General features: G+C 40.5%; 1 protein-coding gene across 1 annotated transcript in view; it reads right to left on the bottom strand.

Moving 5' to 3' along the window:
• The window catches only part of LOC115085047 (phenylalanine--tRNA ligase, mitochondrial-like), an 802,181-nt gene extending 786,472 nt beyond the window's left edge, over positions 1 to 15,709 (bottom strand). The window contains exon 1 of the mRNA XM_029590596.1: positions 15,078 to 15,709. Within this exon, the coding sequence (XP_029446456.1) occupies positions 15,078 to 15,683 (606 nt within the window). The 5' untranslated portion in view covers positions 15,684 to 15,709. The remainder of the gene's footprint in view (positions 1 to 15,077) is intronic.
• Positions 15,710 to 17,043: the final 1,334 nt, after the last annotated feature.

The following is a 17,043-nucleotide window of genomic DNA, read 5'->3' as shown; positions in this document are numbered from 1 at the left end:
TATCTATGGCCCGAATTCACCCTCTGCTGCATACTTCCAGAACATATCCAATTTACTGCTAACTCAGGGTACAGGGAGACTCCTTCTTGCAGGAGACTTTAACTCAGTCCATGACCCTTCCCTAGACAAATCCGCCGCTAACATTAGTTCCACTCCCAGTTCCCGACGCACTTTCATTGGCCGATTATGTAGAGATCTCAATTTGCTTGATTTTTGGCGGACCCTGCATACGACCGAACGGGACTATACCCATCTTTCCAAAGCTCACAAAACCTTATCCCGCATTGATTATATTTTAGGTTCCTCAACATTGTTCCCCTTTGTAGCTTCTACCGGTATAGATGAACCGGGAGTGTCGGATCATGCAATGCCTTGGGTGATGTTTAATTGGGGAGAAGAGACAGAACGAACTAGATGGTGGAAATTTCCAAATTTTATGAAAGACGATTTGAAGTTCCAGGAGTTTTTGGTTGAAAAATGGGGAACCTATCAAGTGACGAATGCCCAACATGCCTGCACCCCAGACCTTTTCTGGCAAACCAGTAAGGCGGTGTTAAGGGGGGAAATAATTTCCTACCTTCGTTCCAGAAACAAGACTATTAATTCGGGAATTTTGGCCCTGGATAGTCAATTGCAAAAAGCCAGGGCGGACATGGTTCAGAGTCCTACGACACAACACATTGCACACTACCATCACACTCTCAGTGCGTTACAGGAGCTGCTCCATCAAAGAGCCTTAAAAGCCCTGCAATACAAAGAACACTCTTTTTACAGATTTGGGAATAAAGTGGGGAGGACGTTAGCCAACCTTATTAGATTACGTAGGAGTAAGACTCACATAGAGAAGCTGGCACTTAGCCAAAATACTTGGGCAACTAGGGGGGCAGATATCTGCGCAGTTTTCAGGCAGTTCTATGAGCACTTGTATACCGATGATAGAGCGGGAGGGCCGACGGAGGAGGACAAATTTTTTGCACACTTAAAACTACCTACACTTTCGGACATACATCTGGTAAAGGTGAATGCCCCGATCACTAATAATGAAATTCTCCAAGCCATAAAAACTAGTAAGTCGGGAAAGACGCCTGGTCCAGACGGGTTTGCGTACGACTATTACAAGATATTAGGGGAGAGAGCGGTGGACTCCCTACGGTCTTTCTACCAAGATGCGTTAGATAGGAGGGTCTTTCCCCAAGACTTCAATAAAGCATATATTACTGTCCTCCCCAAACCTGGCAAAGATCCGACGCTGCCCGCATCGTATCGGCCAATTTCGTTATTAAACTGTGATCTTAAGCTATTGGCCAATGTGCTGGCGACGAGATTAAGCGGCATCTTGCCTAGTCTCATCTCTTCCCATCAGGTGGGATTTGTGAAGGGTCGTTCTTCTAGTTCCCATATTGTAAAATTGCTTATGGCAATCGAGGTGTGTCAACAACAAAAAAATCCAGCTATGGCAGTGAGTTTCGACTCTGAGAAAGCTTTTGACAGGGTGTCATGGGATTACTTGTTTTCAGTTCTCAGACGTTATGGTTTCCAGGGCCACATTTTGGAGTATCTATCTTTGTTATATCATCACCCCACTTCACATATCCTGGCGAATGGACAGCTCTCCCTGGCCTTTATACCGCAGCGCGGGGTCAGACAGGGTTGTCCTCTCTCTCCCCTGCTATATATATTGGCCATAGACCCGTTGCTTCGAGCCATATCACAAGATCCCGAGATCACTGGGCTAGCTGCGGGCACTAAAGAATTCACGATTGCGGCATTTGCTGATGATGTTCTTATTTTTCTCACTAATCCTAGGACATCCCTACCTAAGGTTTTACAGTTGCAAAGATCTTATGGCAGTTTCTCTGGGCTCAAGATTAATGCTGACAAATCAGAAGCCTTGGAGATCTATGGAGCACTTCAGCAATCCTGGGGAACTACCTTTCCTCTCAAGTGGGCTGCGGGACACATTAAGTATTTGGGAGTTCTTATAACTAGTGCGCCCGCTGATCTCTATCACCTTAATGTTCAACCAATGCTCAAAAAGATGCGAGATCGCTTACAGAGATGGAGAGATTTACCGGTTTCTTTGATGGGTAGAATGCACTTACTGAAAATGGTGGAACTTCCAAAGTGGATGTATTTAATGCATATGTTGCCGATATGGCTAGCCAGGAAAGACCTTTTAGCCATAAATAGGGAGATCCGTCTTTTTCTTTGGAGGGGGAAGAGAGCGAGATTGGCACTTCGTTATTTGGTAGGCCCAATGTTGGAAGGTGGAATACAATGCCCGGATTTTCAACACTATAATCTGGTCTCCATGCTTCGACATATTCGAGACTGGATTCAAGGTACTGAATATTTCTCTCCAACCTCCTACGTGCAAAGCTGGTTGGGAGATTGGGCCCCGGCTTCAATAATCCAGCTGAGACAGGCTGAGAGTCCCCCATCTAGTAGACATTTCATACTTATTGAATCGGGTCGCAGAGCCTGGCAACATCTGGGTAGGGTGATGAATTTACCAAAACGGGAGTCGCTCTTACTAACTATATGCGGTAACCCACTATTCCCACCTGGACACGGCACCACCATATTTCAAAGTTGGGACGCAGCTGGGCTGAGACTACTTTCACAGCTGATTGATTCTGATACTAACATAATGTATAGCTTTCAAGATTTGCAGGACAAGTATCATCTACCTAAGTCGGTATTTTATGCTTACTTGCAGTTGAGACACTTCTTCACTGGTAGTGGGCTCACGAGCATACCGGGGACGCTAAGGGAACAATTACATACGGTCCTGGGAGTGGGGCGGCGGATACCCTACTCCAGCTCTAATTTTTCCAAATTACTGAAACCCTATCGTACTACGAAAGGTCTAGAGCGGATTGCTGGGAAATGGGAAACCACACAGGAACTTCAGATAACGGAGCCACAAATCAAACTGTTCCTCAAGGAAACATTAAAGATTACTGAAAATGCCCAATTAAGGGAACTACAATTTAAATTCATATGGCGAATATATGTCTCAACAGAACAGGCTGCCAAAATGGGAATTTGTTCTTCTTCCCTATGTCTTAAATGCCACACAGAGGTTGGGAGCTATTTCCATAGTTTTTGGACGTGCCAAACCATACTCCATTTTTGGACCTCCATACAAACGCTATGCTCCAAGATCTATGCCGTTGATATCCCACTGGCGCCGGAGGTATGGCTCCTGGGTTCATATATGTTACCTTCCCCACGTCCACCATCGCACATTGCGTTATTTATAGATAAAGCAGGGTTATTGGCAAAGCAATTAATCCTAACACACTGGCTCTCGGAAAAAGCTCCCACCCTTAACCATTGGTTGAACAATATGATTAAGCTAGCTACCTTTGAATGAATGACGGCCGAAACACAGACAAAAAAAAGAAGAGAGTTGGTGTCTCAGATTTGGGGATCCTTTCACCAATATCAGATTACTTTTACACAGCTGTCACTGTGATAGCCTACTCATACTTACCGTTGGGGAGTAGGAGGCGGAGAGGCTTGAAAAGATATCTTTAAGTGTGTAACCTATATCTACATAACAGCAAAGTATATATTTATCATAGCAAATTATATATAGCAGCAAATAATGTACTCCAGTAGACCCATCATGCAGACCTGTACACATTTGATGGCACTCTAGTTCCTTTGTTTGATTGATTGACCTCACCAAGTACCTCGGGAAGGGATGGTGGGAGGGAGGGGAAGGGGGAAACGGACGATGGTTTAGCTTTTTGGATACAGAGTGTCCTTGTTCATGTTAACGTTTCTGTTCATGTTTCTGGTTCAGTTAAGTTTATGGACTGTACCTTGACTATTGCAAGCCTGCCTACAACACTGTTTATCTTACAGTCTGACTGATGGTTATATTCGTGTATGGGTTTAATACTGAGAGAAACGCTTACTGTATTCTTACAAGTGTAACCAAGGTCTGTAATTATGAAAACAATAAAAATATATATTAAAAAAAAAAAAAAAAATTTGCAGTTTGGAAAAGCAAAATATTTGAAATCTTTGAAATGGTAAATTCACTGTTTCTGTTTGCCCTTAGAGGGTCACAAATATTTCCGGGATTGCTTGGTAAATCACCTTTCTGCCAAAGACAGAAACAGGCTGCAAGATCTTTCTTAAGCAAACCACCCTTAAAGTAAAACATCTTTGAGATTTTTTTTTCCTGCTACAAGAAAGACTAGGACTCTAATTTATTCTGTTTACACAAAGAGCGCATACATTTAAGATTATAAATTTAAGATGTTAAATGCTTAATTAATATTCATATAATTATTTTATTAAAAGTAGATACACTCCCTAAGGAAGTTTCTATATTTAAACACAAGTGCCTGATACAGGAGCTATTGCCTTAAGTGTACTGTACTGGATGCTTTTCATGTTTTGTACATTGGATGCTGTTTTCGATTACTATAAAATGAAAAAAAAAATTAAGATCAAGGATGGCAAGCTAATCCAGAATTTTACAAAGGTAATAAAAGCCGATGCTTTCACTTTAGACAAAAAAAAGTTTATTTAAAAATCTTCATTCCCTTGACAAAACTGAGAACAGATAATGGCACAACAGGAGTTGTTAATGTTTCCAGGGCTCAGGTACAGAAATCCACCTGAAATCCTCTACATTGCACCCCATACCAATGTAGCAAGCAGTATGCAAGTGTCTAATTTATTCTGAGGATCTCCATAAATTTCATTAATAAGGCTAGGTTTCCCTCTTCCCATGAGGCCCACCAACATTTTCCATCATATCCCCCCTCTTTCCCATCAATCTTTTTGTTGCCCATCAAATGAAAACCGCAATCATCATGTTCACTACTGCTTATACATCAAGTATCTTTTACTACGAACACTTGAAATTAGATCAATCCTCATGTTTTGTGATAGCAGTTTGGGATAGAAAATTGGAGAAAGAATAGGCAACTAGGGATATGTTCTACACCAGTGCTTTCCAAATTGGTTCTGGGGGACACTCAGCCAACCGGGGTTTTCAGGACATCCACAATGAATATTCATGAGATAAATGTGCATTGAATGGAGATAGTGTATCCACATTTTTCACATGCATATTCATTGTGAACATCCTGAAAACCCAACTGGCTAGAGGTCCCCAGATTTGCGGACTATTTTATAACATGCACACATATAAGCCCCCACATATACGCGCTTAAGTTATAAAATGACGACATTTCTGGGCACAAAATTCCCAATGGGAGCACTGAGAGGAGAGGATCACCTTGCTGGTAGCTGGAAAGAATCAGTAAGTTCTGCTTGGAAAATTTTTAAAACTTAAAAGTATTGGGGAGAATTAAACTTTTGGGGTATATTATTTAGAGTGTTTGTGCGTTTTGTTTTAAATAGGTAGTCAGAAAGGCAGGCAACAAACAGAAATTTGTGTGTTTGTATTTCCCAATCCTTCCACCCTTCTCCTAGCTCATCCTTTAATTTATAGGCAGGTATCACTTTCAAATTTAAAAAATAAATAAATATATAATCAGCCTTTTAACAAACTCAGAAATTCCCCACACCTTATCAAGAATTGGATCATTCCCTTGAAGGTCACTACCAGATATATAATGAATACACTAATACATTTAAAGGACCCTAATTGTATGCATTCCTACACCCACAGCAACCTAAAACCGAACTAGGAATTGAACAAATTTAAGATGAAGACAGCAGTCCAGCAGCAAGAGGGGGGCCTCCCAGTCTTTTGCATCGAGTGTCACACGTATAATTTTTTACCCACCGGTGAGAAGTTGTACGTATGCATCCAATGCAAAGGGCTCCTGTCTCTCAGAGAACAAGTCCGATCTCTGGAGGCTAGAGGGGCAGATCTGGAAGAGCTGAGGAAGACAGAGGTATATAGATGAGACCTTCAAGAACACAGAAGCAGGACACAGTGTGGCAGCCCTGGTGCTGCCTTGAAGGAGGAAGGTCTCATGATCAGAAACTATCAACCTGGTGCAGCAGGAAATAATCCTGTAGCAATGTCCTGCTTTCCAGTGGTGCATTGTCCTCTCGCACAGAGGATGTGTCTCCCTGGGCTATTGCCCAGGAGGGAAGGGTTAGGTCGACAGCCATAGTTGGTGATTCGATTTTTAGGAATGTAGGCAGGTGGGTGGCTGGTGGGCGTGAGGATCGCCAGGTAACATGCCTACCTGGTGAGAAGGTGGCGGATCTCATGTGTCACCTAGATAGGATTTTACACAGTGCTGGGGAATTGTTGGCCATTGTGATACATGTGGGCACCAACGACATAGGAAAATGTAGAAGGGAGGTTCTAGAAGACAAATTTAGGCTCTTAGGTAGCTGAAATCCAGAACCTCCAGGCTAGCATTCTCTGAAATGCACCCTCTTCCACGCGCAGGTCCCCAGAGGCAGGCAGAACTCTGGAGTCTCAATGGTGCAAGGAAGAGGGATTCAGTTTTGTAAGGAACTGGAGAACCTTTTGGGGAAGGGGGATTATTTCCAAAGGGATGGACTCCACCTTAACCAGGGTGGAACCAGGCAGCTGCCACTAACCTATAAAAAGGCGATAGAGCAGCTTTTAAACTAGAACAAAGAGGAAAGCAGACAACCGCTCAGTAGTGCATGGTTTGGAGGGAGGTGTCTTCAAAGAATACTAATGAAGCATAAGGGTTAGGACATTCCAATAGAGAGGTTCCAAGAATAAGAAAAGTAGTCCAAGTGCCTATAATTAAAAACTCACCTGAGCTAAAAGATTCCAATTTATCCCTGACAACTGAAAACCAGAATGTAAATACAAACAAAAAACACACTTTGAAATGTTTGTATGCTAATACCATAAGTCTAAGAAGTAAGATGAGAGAATTAGAGTGTATAGCAGTGAATGATGACAAAGACTTAATTGGCATCTCAGAGACATGGTGAAAGAGGATAACCAATGGGATAGTGGTATACTGGAGTACAAATTATATCGCAATGACAGGAGAGGAGAATCTTGGTGGCGGGGTGGCACTTTATGTCCGGGATGGCATAGAGTCCAACAAGATAAAGATCCTGCATGAGACTAAATGCACCATTGAATCTTTATGGATAGAAATCCCTTCTGTGTTGGGGAAGAGTATAGTAAAAGGAGTATACTACCATCCACATGGCCATAATGATGAGACGGACTGTGAAATGCTAAGAGAAAATAGGGAAGCTAACCAAAATGGTAGTACAGTAATAATGGGAGATTTCAATTACCCCAATATTGATTGGGTAAGTGAAACATTCCTGGATGAAATAAATGACAGTTTTACGGAGCAATTGGTTCAGGAACCGATGAGAGAGGGAGCAATTTTAGATCTAATTCTCAGTGGAGAGCAGGATTTGATGAGAGAGGTGATGGTGGTGTGGCCGCTTGGCAATAGTGATCATAATATGATCAAATTTGAATTAATGGCTGGAAGGGGGAAAGTAAGTAAACCCATGGCTCTAGCGCTAAGCTTTCAAAAGGAAATATTTGAGAAAATGAGAAAAATAGTGATCATAATATGATCAAATTTGAATTAATGACTGCAAGGGGGAAAGTAAGTAAATCCATGGCTCTAGCACTAAACTTTCAAAAGGAAAACTGATAAAATGAGAAAAACGGCTGGGGAAAAAACTGAAAGATGCATCTACAAAGGTAATAAGTGTGCAACAGGCGTGGACATTGTTTAAAAAAAAATACCATCCTAGAAGCACAGTCCAGATGTATTCCACGTATTAAGAAAGGTGGAAGGAAGGCAAAACGATTACCAGCATGGTTAAAAGGTAAGGTGAAAAGGCTATTTTAACCAAAATATCTCCATTCAAAAATTGGAAGAAGAAAATAGGATAAAGCATAAGCATTGGCAAGTTAAATGTAAGACATTGATGCAACAGGCTAAGAGAGAATTTGAAAAGAAGTTGGTCATAGAAGCAAAAACTCACAATCAAAACTTTTTAAAATATATCAGAAGCAGAAAGTCTGCAAGGGAGTCAGTTGTTCTGTTGGATGATCAAGGTGTTAAAGGGGCACTTAGAGAAAATAAGACCACTGCAGAAAGATTAAATGATTTCTTTGCTTCGGTGTTTACTGAAGAGGATGTTGGAAAGATACCTGTTCCGGAGGATTTCATGGGTGATGATTCAGATCAACTAAACCAAATCATGGTGAACCTGGAAGATGTGGTATACCTGATTGATAAACTGAAGAGTAATAAATCACCTGGACCAGATGGTATACACCCCAAGATTCTGAAAGAACTAAAAAATGAAATTTCAGACCTATTTCAATTCATTTGTAACCTATCATTAAACTCATCCGATGTACCTGAAGACTGGAAGATGGCCAATATAACCACTATATTTAAAAAGGGATCTGGGGTGATCCGGGAAACTATAGACCAGTGAGAGTCTAACTTCAGTGCCGGAAAAAATTGTGGAAACTGTTATAAAGAATAAAAATCACAAAACATTTAGACAGACATGGTTTGATGGGACACAGCCAACATGGATTTACCCAAGGAAAGTCCTGCCTCACAAATCTCCTACATTTTTTTGAAGGGGTGAATAAACATGTGGACATGTGGTGTATTTGGGTTTTAGGAAGGCGTTTGACAAAAGCCCTCATGAGAGGCTTCTAAGAAAAGTAGAAAGTCATGAGATAAGAGACTATGTCCTTTTGTGGATTGCAAGTTGGTTAAAAGACTAGAAAAAGAGAGTAGGATTAAATGGTCTGTTTTCACAGTGGAAAACAGTAAACAGTGGAGTGCCTCAGGGATCTGTACTTGGACTGGTGCTTTATAAATGATCTGGAGAGGGGTATGATGAGTGAGGTGATCAAATTTGCGGATGACACAAAAATTATCCAGAGTAGTTAAATCTCAAGCGGATTGTGATGAATTGCAGGAGGACCCTGTGAGACTGGAAGATTGGGCTTCAAAATGGCAGATGAAATTTAACGTGGACAAGTGCAAAGTGATGCATATAGGGAAAAATAACCCTTGCTGTAGTTACACAATGTTAGGTTCTACCTTACGAGTTACCAGCCAGGAAAGAGATCTAGGCGTCATAGTGGATAATACATTGAAATGGTTGGCCCAGTGTGGCAATCAAAAAGCAAATAGAATGTTAGAAATTATTAGTAAGGGAATATCAAATAAAACGGAGGATGTCATAATGCCTCTGTATTGCTCCATGGTGAGATCATACCTTGAATACTGTGTGCAATTCTGGTCACCACATCTCAAAAAGGATATAGCTGCACTGGGGAAAGTGCAGAGAAGGGAGACTAAAATAAGGGGCATTAAACGGCTGCCCTATGAGGTAAGGCTAAAGTTAGGGCTGTTTAGTTTGGAGAAGAGATGACTGAGGGGGGATATGATAGAAGTCTACAAAATTATGAAAGGACTAGAACAAATTAATGTAAATTGGTAATTTACTCTCTCAGATAATAGAAGGACCAGGGGGCAACTCCATGAAGTTAGCAAGTAGCTCATTTAAAACAAATTGAAGAAAATTATTTTTCACTCAGCGCATAGTTAAGCTCTGGAATTCATTGCAAGAGGATATGGTTACAGCAGTTAGTGTAACTGGGTTTAAAAAAGGTTTGGATAAGTTTCTAGAGGAAAAATCCATAAAATGCTATTACGGTAATTAATAAGCAATAGTAGCTTGTGATTTATCTAATGTTTGGGTATTTGAAAGGTACTTGTGACTTGGATTGGCCACTGTTGGAAACAGGACACTTGAGCTTGATGGACCCTTGGTCTGACCCAGTATGGCATATCTTATGTTCTTATGCACCAAACAGAGCCCCATGTCCAGTTTGAAAGTTACCACTTATGTGCATATAATTGCACAATTCCCCATGGTGTAACTACTTCTTCAGCTTCCGTTCTTCTTGTCATAACATGGTTCATTGTCTATATTGTCATGCTTTCTGAATAAAAACCATGCATTTTTTAAAATATGGTCACACCTATCTTCTCTTTAAATATCTCCACTCAAGTTTACAAAGCTGTTCACAGTATATTTGTATCTGTTATTATTAGTGAGGCACCTGCCTGAGGTTTTGAAAAGGGTCAACACAGCAGTACCTTAATTAACTTCGATTCATAATGATGGAAGTGGCTGTGTATGAGGAGCATGCAAAAGCTTTTAATGGCAATGTACTTTCAGTAATTAAAGAGAAATTCAAATGAAAAAAGGGCATCATAAAGACTGTTTTGACTGCCAACTAAATTATCAAAAAATATGCTACAACTGCTGCTTTAAACAAGAAAATAGTGACATTTACTTGGAAGTGTTAAACTGAGAAATTTTTACTAATATTTACATTTATTTTATCAGAATTTATTTTAAGATTTGGTTAAAAAGCAACATAAACATTGTACTTGCAGGCTCCATACAAAACCCTTAATTCCCATAAAGAGAATACTTTCTCTTAGCTGTCAAGCCTGGAAAGCCTCCAAAACACATTTTTCAGCTAAGGAAATCTTTTTTTTGTCTCCTAGCAAGTTGATTAGCTTACTGCCATAACTCATCACCTGTATAAGGCATTAACATTCTGGGATGTCTCAGTCATTCTCTCAAAAAAAAACAAAAACTGAAGGAAAGAACTATCAGAGTGATTCATTTTCCCCTAACAAAAGTCATACATGCAACAGGGCACAAATTCACTCTTCGCACAATGTCACAAATACAGTGGCTTGCAAAAGTGTTCGACCCCCCCCCCAAAAAGTCAGCAGATGTGTGGATTACAAATAACACTTACACGGATTGTTCCAAACATTATAGCCCGGATTTTAAATAACCTGCATGCATAAAATCCAGGCTTTACGTGCGTGGCCAGGCCTTGTTCGCGCTAAGCCCCGGCTGCCAGCGCATGCAACTTACTTCAGCTCGGGAGCAAGAAAGAAAAAAAGAAAGAAAAAGGTAGGGTATGGGAGTGGGGGTGGGGAGGAGAGGAGAGGGAAAGGGGAAGGGAGGTTAGGTAAGGGGGTAGAGAAGTTCCCTCCCAGTCCGCTCCTTAATTGCAGCAGACCGGGACTGGTATACGCATGCTATAAAATCAGCACGCACTTTATCAAATCTGCCCTATGTTTATTGCAAACCAGTATGCTCTTAAAGTAAATTTTCAAAGTCACAAGTCATTATTTCTCTGCATTTTTTGTAATTTAAAATTAAAAACTAAATAATGCTGCTTGCATAACTATTTAACCCCTTCAGACTAGTACTTGGTAGAACCACCTTTTGCTGCAATAACAGCTTTAAGTCTCTTGGGATAAGTTCCTACCAGCTTGCACACTATTTGGGAGTGATTTTTGCCCATTCTTCCTTGCAGATTTGCTCCAGGTTTTTCAGGTTGGTTGGAAGATGCTTATGGACTGAAATCTTCAGATAGTGCCACAGATTCTCGATTGGATTGAGATCTGGACTTTGCCTCGGCCACTGTAGAAGATTTACCTTTTTGTGGTTCAACCACTACTGTGTTGCTTTGGCCTTGTGCTTGGGATCATTGCCCTGCTGAAAGATGAGCTTTCTCCCAAGTTTTAGTTTTTTAGCGAACTGAAGCAGGTTATCTTGCAGTATCTCTATGCAAGTTGCACCATCCATCCATCCTTCAATTTTAACTTGATGCCCAGTCCCCACTGAGGAAAAGCATCCGCACAATATGATGCTGCCACCCCCATATTTTACTGTTGGGATGGGGTTTGCTGAGGATTGGGTAGCGTTAGGTTTACACCACAAAGCATTTTGAATTTAGGCCAAAATTCCATTTTTGTCTCATCTGACCACAAACTTTATCCCACATTTTAGCTGGGTCATTCTGATGGTGTCTGGTAAACTCCAGATGTGTTTTGATGTGGTTTTTCTTCAGTAATGGCTTCTTTCTAGCCACCCTTCCTTGCAGGCCAGTTGTATGCAAGTCTCAACCACTGAACTCTGTAGCTCCTTCAAAGTGATTGTTGGCCTCTTTGTGGCTTCCCTCACTAATCTCCTTCTGCTCTGATGTTGAGTTTTGAGGAATGGCCTTGTCTAGGCAGTGTCTGAGTGGTATGATGCAGCTTCCATTTCCTCACAATTGATCCGACAGCGCTCACTGGGCTATCCAAGCACTTGGATATTATTTTGTAGCCTTTTCCTATCTTGTGCATGTCTATAACTTTATCTTTAATTTCCTTAGAATGCTCTTTGGTCTTCATTTTCACAGTTGTCCTTCAGAGTCACAAACTGACCAAAGGTACTGGAATTAGGGGGTCTTTTATGCAGAAAAGCTAACCTTTTTTCATGATTCCACAGGTAGAGGCCAATTGTAAGCCAAGTGTTAGGGCAATATCTTTCATCTGTGTAATCTTTGTGCTTCCACAGCATAGGTGCTGAATACTTACGCAATCAGCATTTTTCAGTTTTTTATTTTACAAAAAAATTAAAGAAATAATGAATTGTGACTTTGAAAATTTACTTTAAGAGCATACTGGTTTGCAATACACAAAGGGACGGATTTTAATATCTACGCGCAGGCGTAGATTTGTGCGCGCAAAAATCTACGCCCGATTTTATAACATGCGTGCGCAGCCGCGCGCATGTTATAGAATCTGGGGTCGGCGAGCGCAAGAGGTTGCACACTTGTACACCTTGCGCGTGCCAAGCCCTAGGGGAGTCCCGATGGCTTTCCCCATTCCCTCCAAGGCCGCTCCTAAATCGGAGCGGCCTCGGAGGGAACATTCCTTCTGCCCCCCCCCCACCTTCCCCCTCCCTTCCCCTATCTAACCCGCCCCCCAGCCCTACCTAAATCCCCCCTCACCTTTGTTGTAATATTTACGCCTGCCTCTGGGCAGGCATAGGTTGCATGTGCCGGCCAAGTGCCGGCGTGCGATCCCCGGGCCCAGCGGCAGTGGAGATGCCTCTGGCCATGCCCATGCCCCGCCCCTGGACTGCCCCTCCCCGCCCCGGCCATTTTTTCAAGCCCCGGGACTTACACGCGTCCCGGGGCTTGCACGCGTCACCGGGCCTATGCAAAATAGGCTCGGCACGCGCAGGAGCGAGTTTAAAAGGGTTACGCACGTATATTACGCGTGTAACCCTTTTAAAATCCATCCCAAACTGTCTGGAACAATCTGGGTAAGTGTTATTTGTAATCCACACAAATATGCTGACTTTTTAGGGGGTCAAATATTTTTGCAAGCCACTGTATTTCACCAAGATAAACTTAACTCCATTTAAAGTTTTTTGAAAACATAGAATATCTAATAAACTAATAAATATATATATTTATATATTTTATTGCTAAATTCAGCTACTGTGTATTTGAATTAGTGTAAGGACTGTAAAAAAAAATGATGGGGTAAAAAAAAAGTATAATCCAAAATTTTGATACAACTGCAACATTGCGCTCCACTTCGATAGAGGGGGCTGGGGGTGGAAGGAAAAAGGAATTTGGATTCAGAGTCAACTGACATGAGCCATGACATTTTTACTCTCTGGGGTATGATGCGCAGACATTGGGGAAAAAGCAAAGCACGTCAAAAGCAGCACTGACTGATACATGGGGGTAACCTGCACGGCGTGACAGATACCACCATGGGAAGCTTTCTGGGCAGACTGGGTGGACCATTAGTCCTTTTCTGCCGTCATTTCTGTGTGTCTATGTTTCAAAAATAAATTGGGTGCATATAAATTTACACACAAACCATAAGAATTATATATATACATACACACTTTTTTATTCATATCAAATTTACAAATTAATCATATAAATACAAAAAAAACATTCAAATTAATTCAAGTATCATATATATCAAATGACTAAGAATCCCATCCAATCCAAAATAAGTTACCCCATACTAAAAGCAGCACTCAAAACCACACACACACACACACACACCCACATCCATCCAATTAAAACAAAAACATTCGAATTACAGAAATATCTATCCCTTCCTCGAAAAGCCCAATAACGCCTTTAAAAAAAGATTATTTCAGGGAGACATGGATACATGTTTCTCCTCACAATCGAGGCTGTGTCAGGGGAACTGCAATTTGAAGTTTCATATATGAATGAGTGAACCTACGATTTACAATATGACTTTCAACATAATATCTGAAACGTCCGACTTAAAGGAGACGTCCCCAGCAAATGAAACATATGCCAAACGAAAGATCAGTTCCGTACAAGTCACTCCCCTGACCTCTCCCCGCCACTGGGAATGCGCCTTTTCTGAGCCGTGACTAGAAAGCACGCATACTTTTTGCAAAGTAACAGTACGCATACTGTTACACTTTGGTGTATTTTTTACCCACAGAGGCCAAGCAAGGTTACGAAGCCTGTTTTACATGCACACAATATGCTCAATTACAGGAAATGTACATCCCATTAGAAGATCATTCTTAATGTATTTTATCTTCAATTAAAGTTATTAAAGGCACAGTCTTGGTGGAATATTGAAAGCAGACCCAAAGGAAATAAAATCAACCATTTAATGACCCAAAAAGGCAGCATAAATACACTTCTTTTGGAAGTTCACAAATGTAGCAAATTATATAAAGAGAATTTAGCTGAGGGAAACCTTAAGATACTAAATTCAACAAAAACTAGTGCCTGCAACAGAAAGTTATCAATTGAGTGTAGTACAGCTAACTGCATGAGAAAACTTCATGTCAAAACTTGCTCTTTTCTGTAAAAGTTTACACAGATTTACAATTTAAACTATATGAAGGATAGCACATTATTGTAAACACTTGAACATTCTATAGAGCAGTTATATATTCACTGATATTGAATGCACAAGTATTTGATTTTGCTTTAAGATAAAACAATCTCATGCCACAAAAGAAAAAAAAGAAAGATATAAGAGAAACAGTAAATACAACACATGAAATGAAAAGGAAAATGTCAGTGCTCTAAATCTTGCTGACTTCATAACAGATTTTGGTGAAAAATATGGTGATGTATATTCATAATACAACTTTGTATATCTGAGTAGGCAGTAGTTCGCAGTATATATTTTATTTGGTTAATAATCTACTGCAGAAATAGGGTATGGTCTTCTACAACAAACCTTTCCCACCTCATGAGTGGAGAAGAGCCGAACTCCTTCCATCTGATGAAAGATAGGATAGTGGCTGCTGTCAATCTCATCTCGACGGTAGACATCACCTACAGCTAGAAAAGCATCCAGTCCTGAATGTATTAAGTCCCACTGATGGGCTGAGGTGTGAGCCCTCAGCATGTGAGTACGGTTCAAATAATAATTGTCTCCCTTCTTCCTGCTGGGATGATCTTCTGGGATGAGCAATTTATCAAAATTCTGCTGTGTTGTGACCACAGGGCACAGATCATCATACGCAGAAAAGAGAGGATGCCTGAAGCAACCTACATATTGCTTGTAAAAATGGTCCTTAATTCTTTCCTTAATGAGCCACAGAGGGTGATACCTTTGGTTGTGCAAGTTTTTTCCCACCTTGGAGAGAATTTTGCCCATGACATTGGTATAGTCATCCCGCGGGTAGAATCTACCGAACAGCTTGACAGAGTCTGAGGCAGTTGTGTTTTTGGGAAAACCAGATGTCACATCTCTGGAACATACATGCCCCAAGTAATTAGCCAAAGCGCCAGAGTGAATTCTCAGAAGCACTGAGGCTTTGGAGTAACAAACAGCTCTATGTGCAATCATGTCAGGCTTCCACAGGACCTGAGAACGGAAGAAAAGAACATGATCAGTCAACAATTGAGGAAGACATAGCATTTACACCAATGATAGTCAATCAGCAACATTGTCATGTTTTTAAATTGCATAAAATTAAAGCAAAATCCATAAGTAAAATGTATGGTTAAAATAAATGTAACATTTAACTCTGGCTCCTCAAAATTTGTTCTAATGCTAAAAAGTCACCAAATGAGAACAGTTGATTATTGTTGGCATTTGCTGTAAGTTTAGTCAATAATTTGTAGACATGGGGGAATTGGGTTATTATTGAGTCCAACAAGGGGCAGTAGAAAGTAACAATTCAAAAATATGGGGGTTCTAGAAGAGGTTATGCCATACTTGTGCATATTAATATATTTATTTATATTGACTTCTGTAATCCCCATTCCATCTTTACTTCAAAGCTGTGTACATTACTTTTACAATTATATAATGCATAAACAAACAATAGGTATTGGATAGGGTAAAATGGCTCAAGGTTCTCAAGTGCATCTCTTAAATTCCTAGGGACCATAAAACTATGCAAAACCCTGGTTGGATCAATCCAATAAACTGTTCATTTCATGCCATGAGCACAGTTCGGAGCTGGTAATAGCAATTATTAGGAAAGTGCTAACAATTCCAACTATTATCACTGAAAAGCCACAAAAAAAAAAAAAAAAAGGTTACTGCCTTACAATTGCTCACTCTGACCAACTAAATGAGAACTAAGAAATGTGTGATCATCATATGCATTCAAACTCTCTCAGAACTGATGTAAAACCTAGAAAGCTTATTATTTCTGTTTACCAAGATTCAAAATAAAAAAAATTACTAGGAAAAGCATCATTCAGGTGTGCAAATCAGTCCCAGATTTCAGAAAGTCTTCTTCCTTGGGATTACGTTAGATTGGTCAATTAAGATATATTCACATAGGACAGAGTAGTTTCTCTTGTCTAATCACCCCCACCATTATGAATCTACATACAGTTGTGCTCATAAGTTTACATACCCCTGGCAGAATTTGTAAGATGTGTAGCATTTTAAGAAAACATAAGTGATCAGACAAAACACATCTGTTATTTTTAATGGTGTTTCAAGTCAAAACTATTATGCATCACAGAATAGCACAATCATTAAACAAACCATAACAATAAGGGAAATAATAAATGGTCCTATTCAAAAGTTTATGTACCCTTGAATGTTTGGGCTGATAACATACACTCAAGCTGACACACACGGGTTGAGATGGCAATGAAGAATAGGTATCCACACCTAGGCCTTGATTGATTGTAATTAGTGTCTGTGCATAGTGAATGAGTTTCTAAGCTCTTATGAAACCCTTGTG

This window comes from Rhinatrema bivittatum, chromosome 2, assembly GCF_901001135.1.
Source record: "Rhinatrema bivittatum chromosome 2, aRhiBiv1.1, whole genome shotgun sequence".
NCBI lineage: Eukaryota > Metazoa > Chordata > Amphibia > Gymnophiona > Rhinatrematidae > Rhinatrema > Rhinatrema bivittatum.
This window is presented reverse-complemented; position numbering and strand designations above follow the sequence as displayed.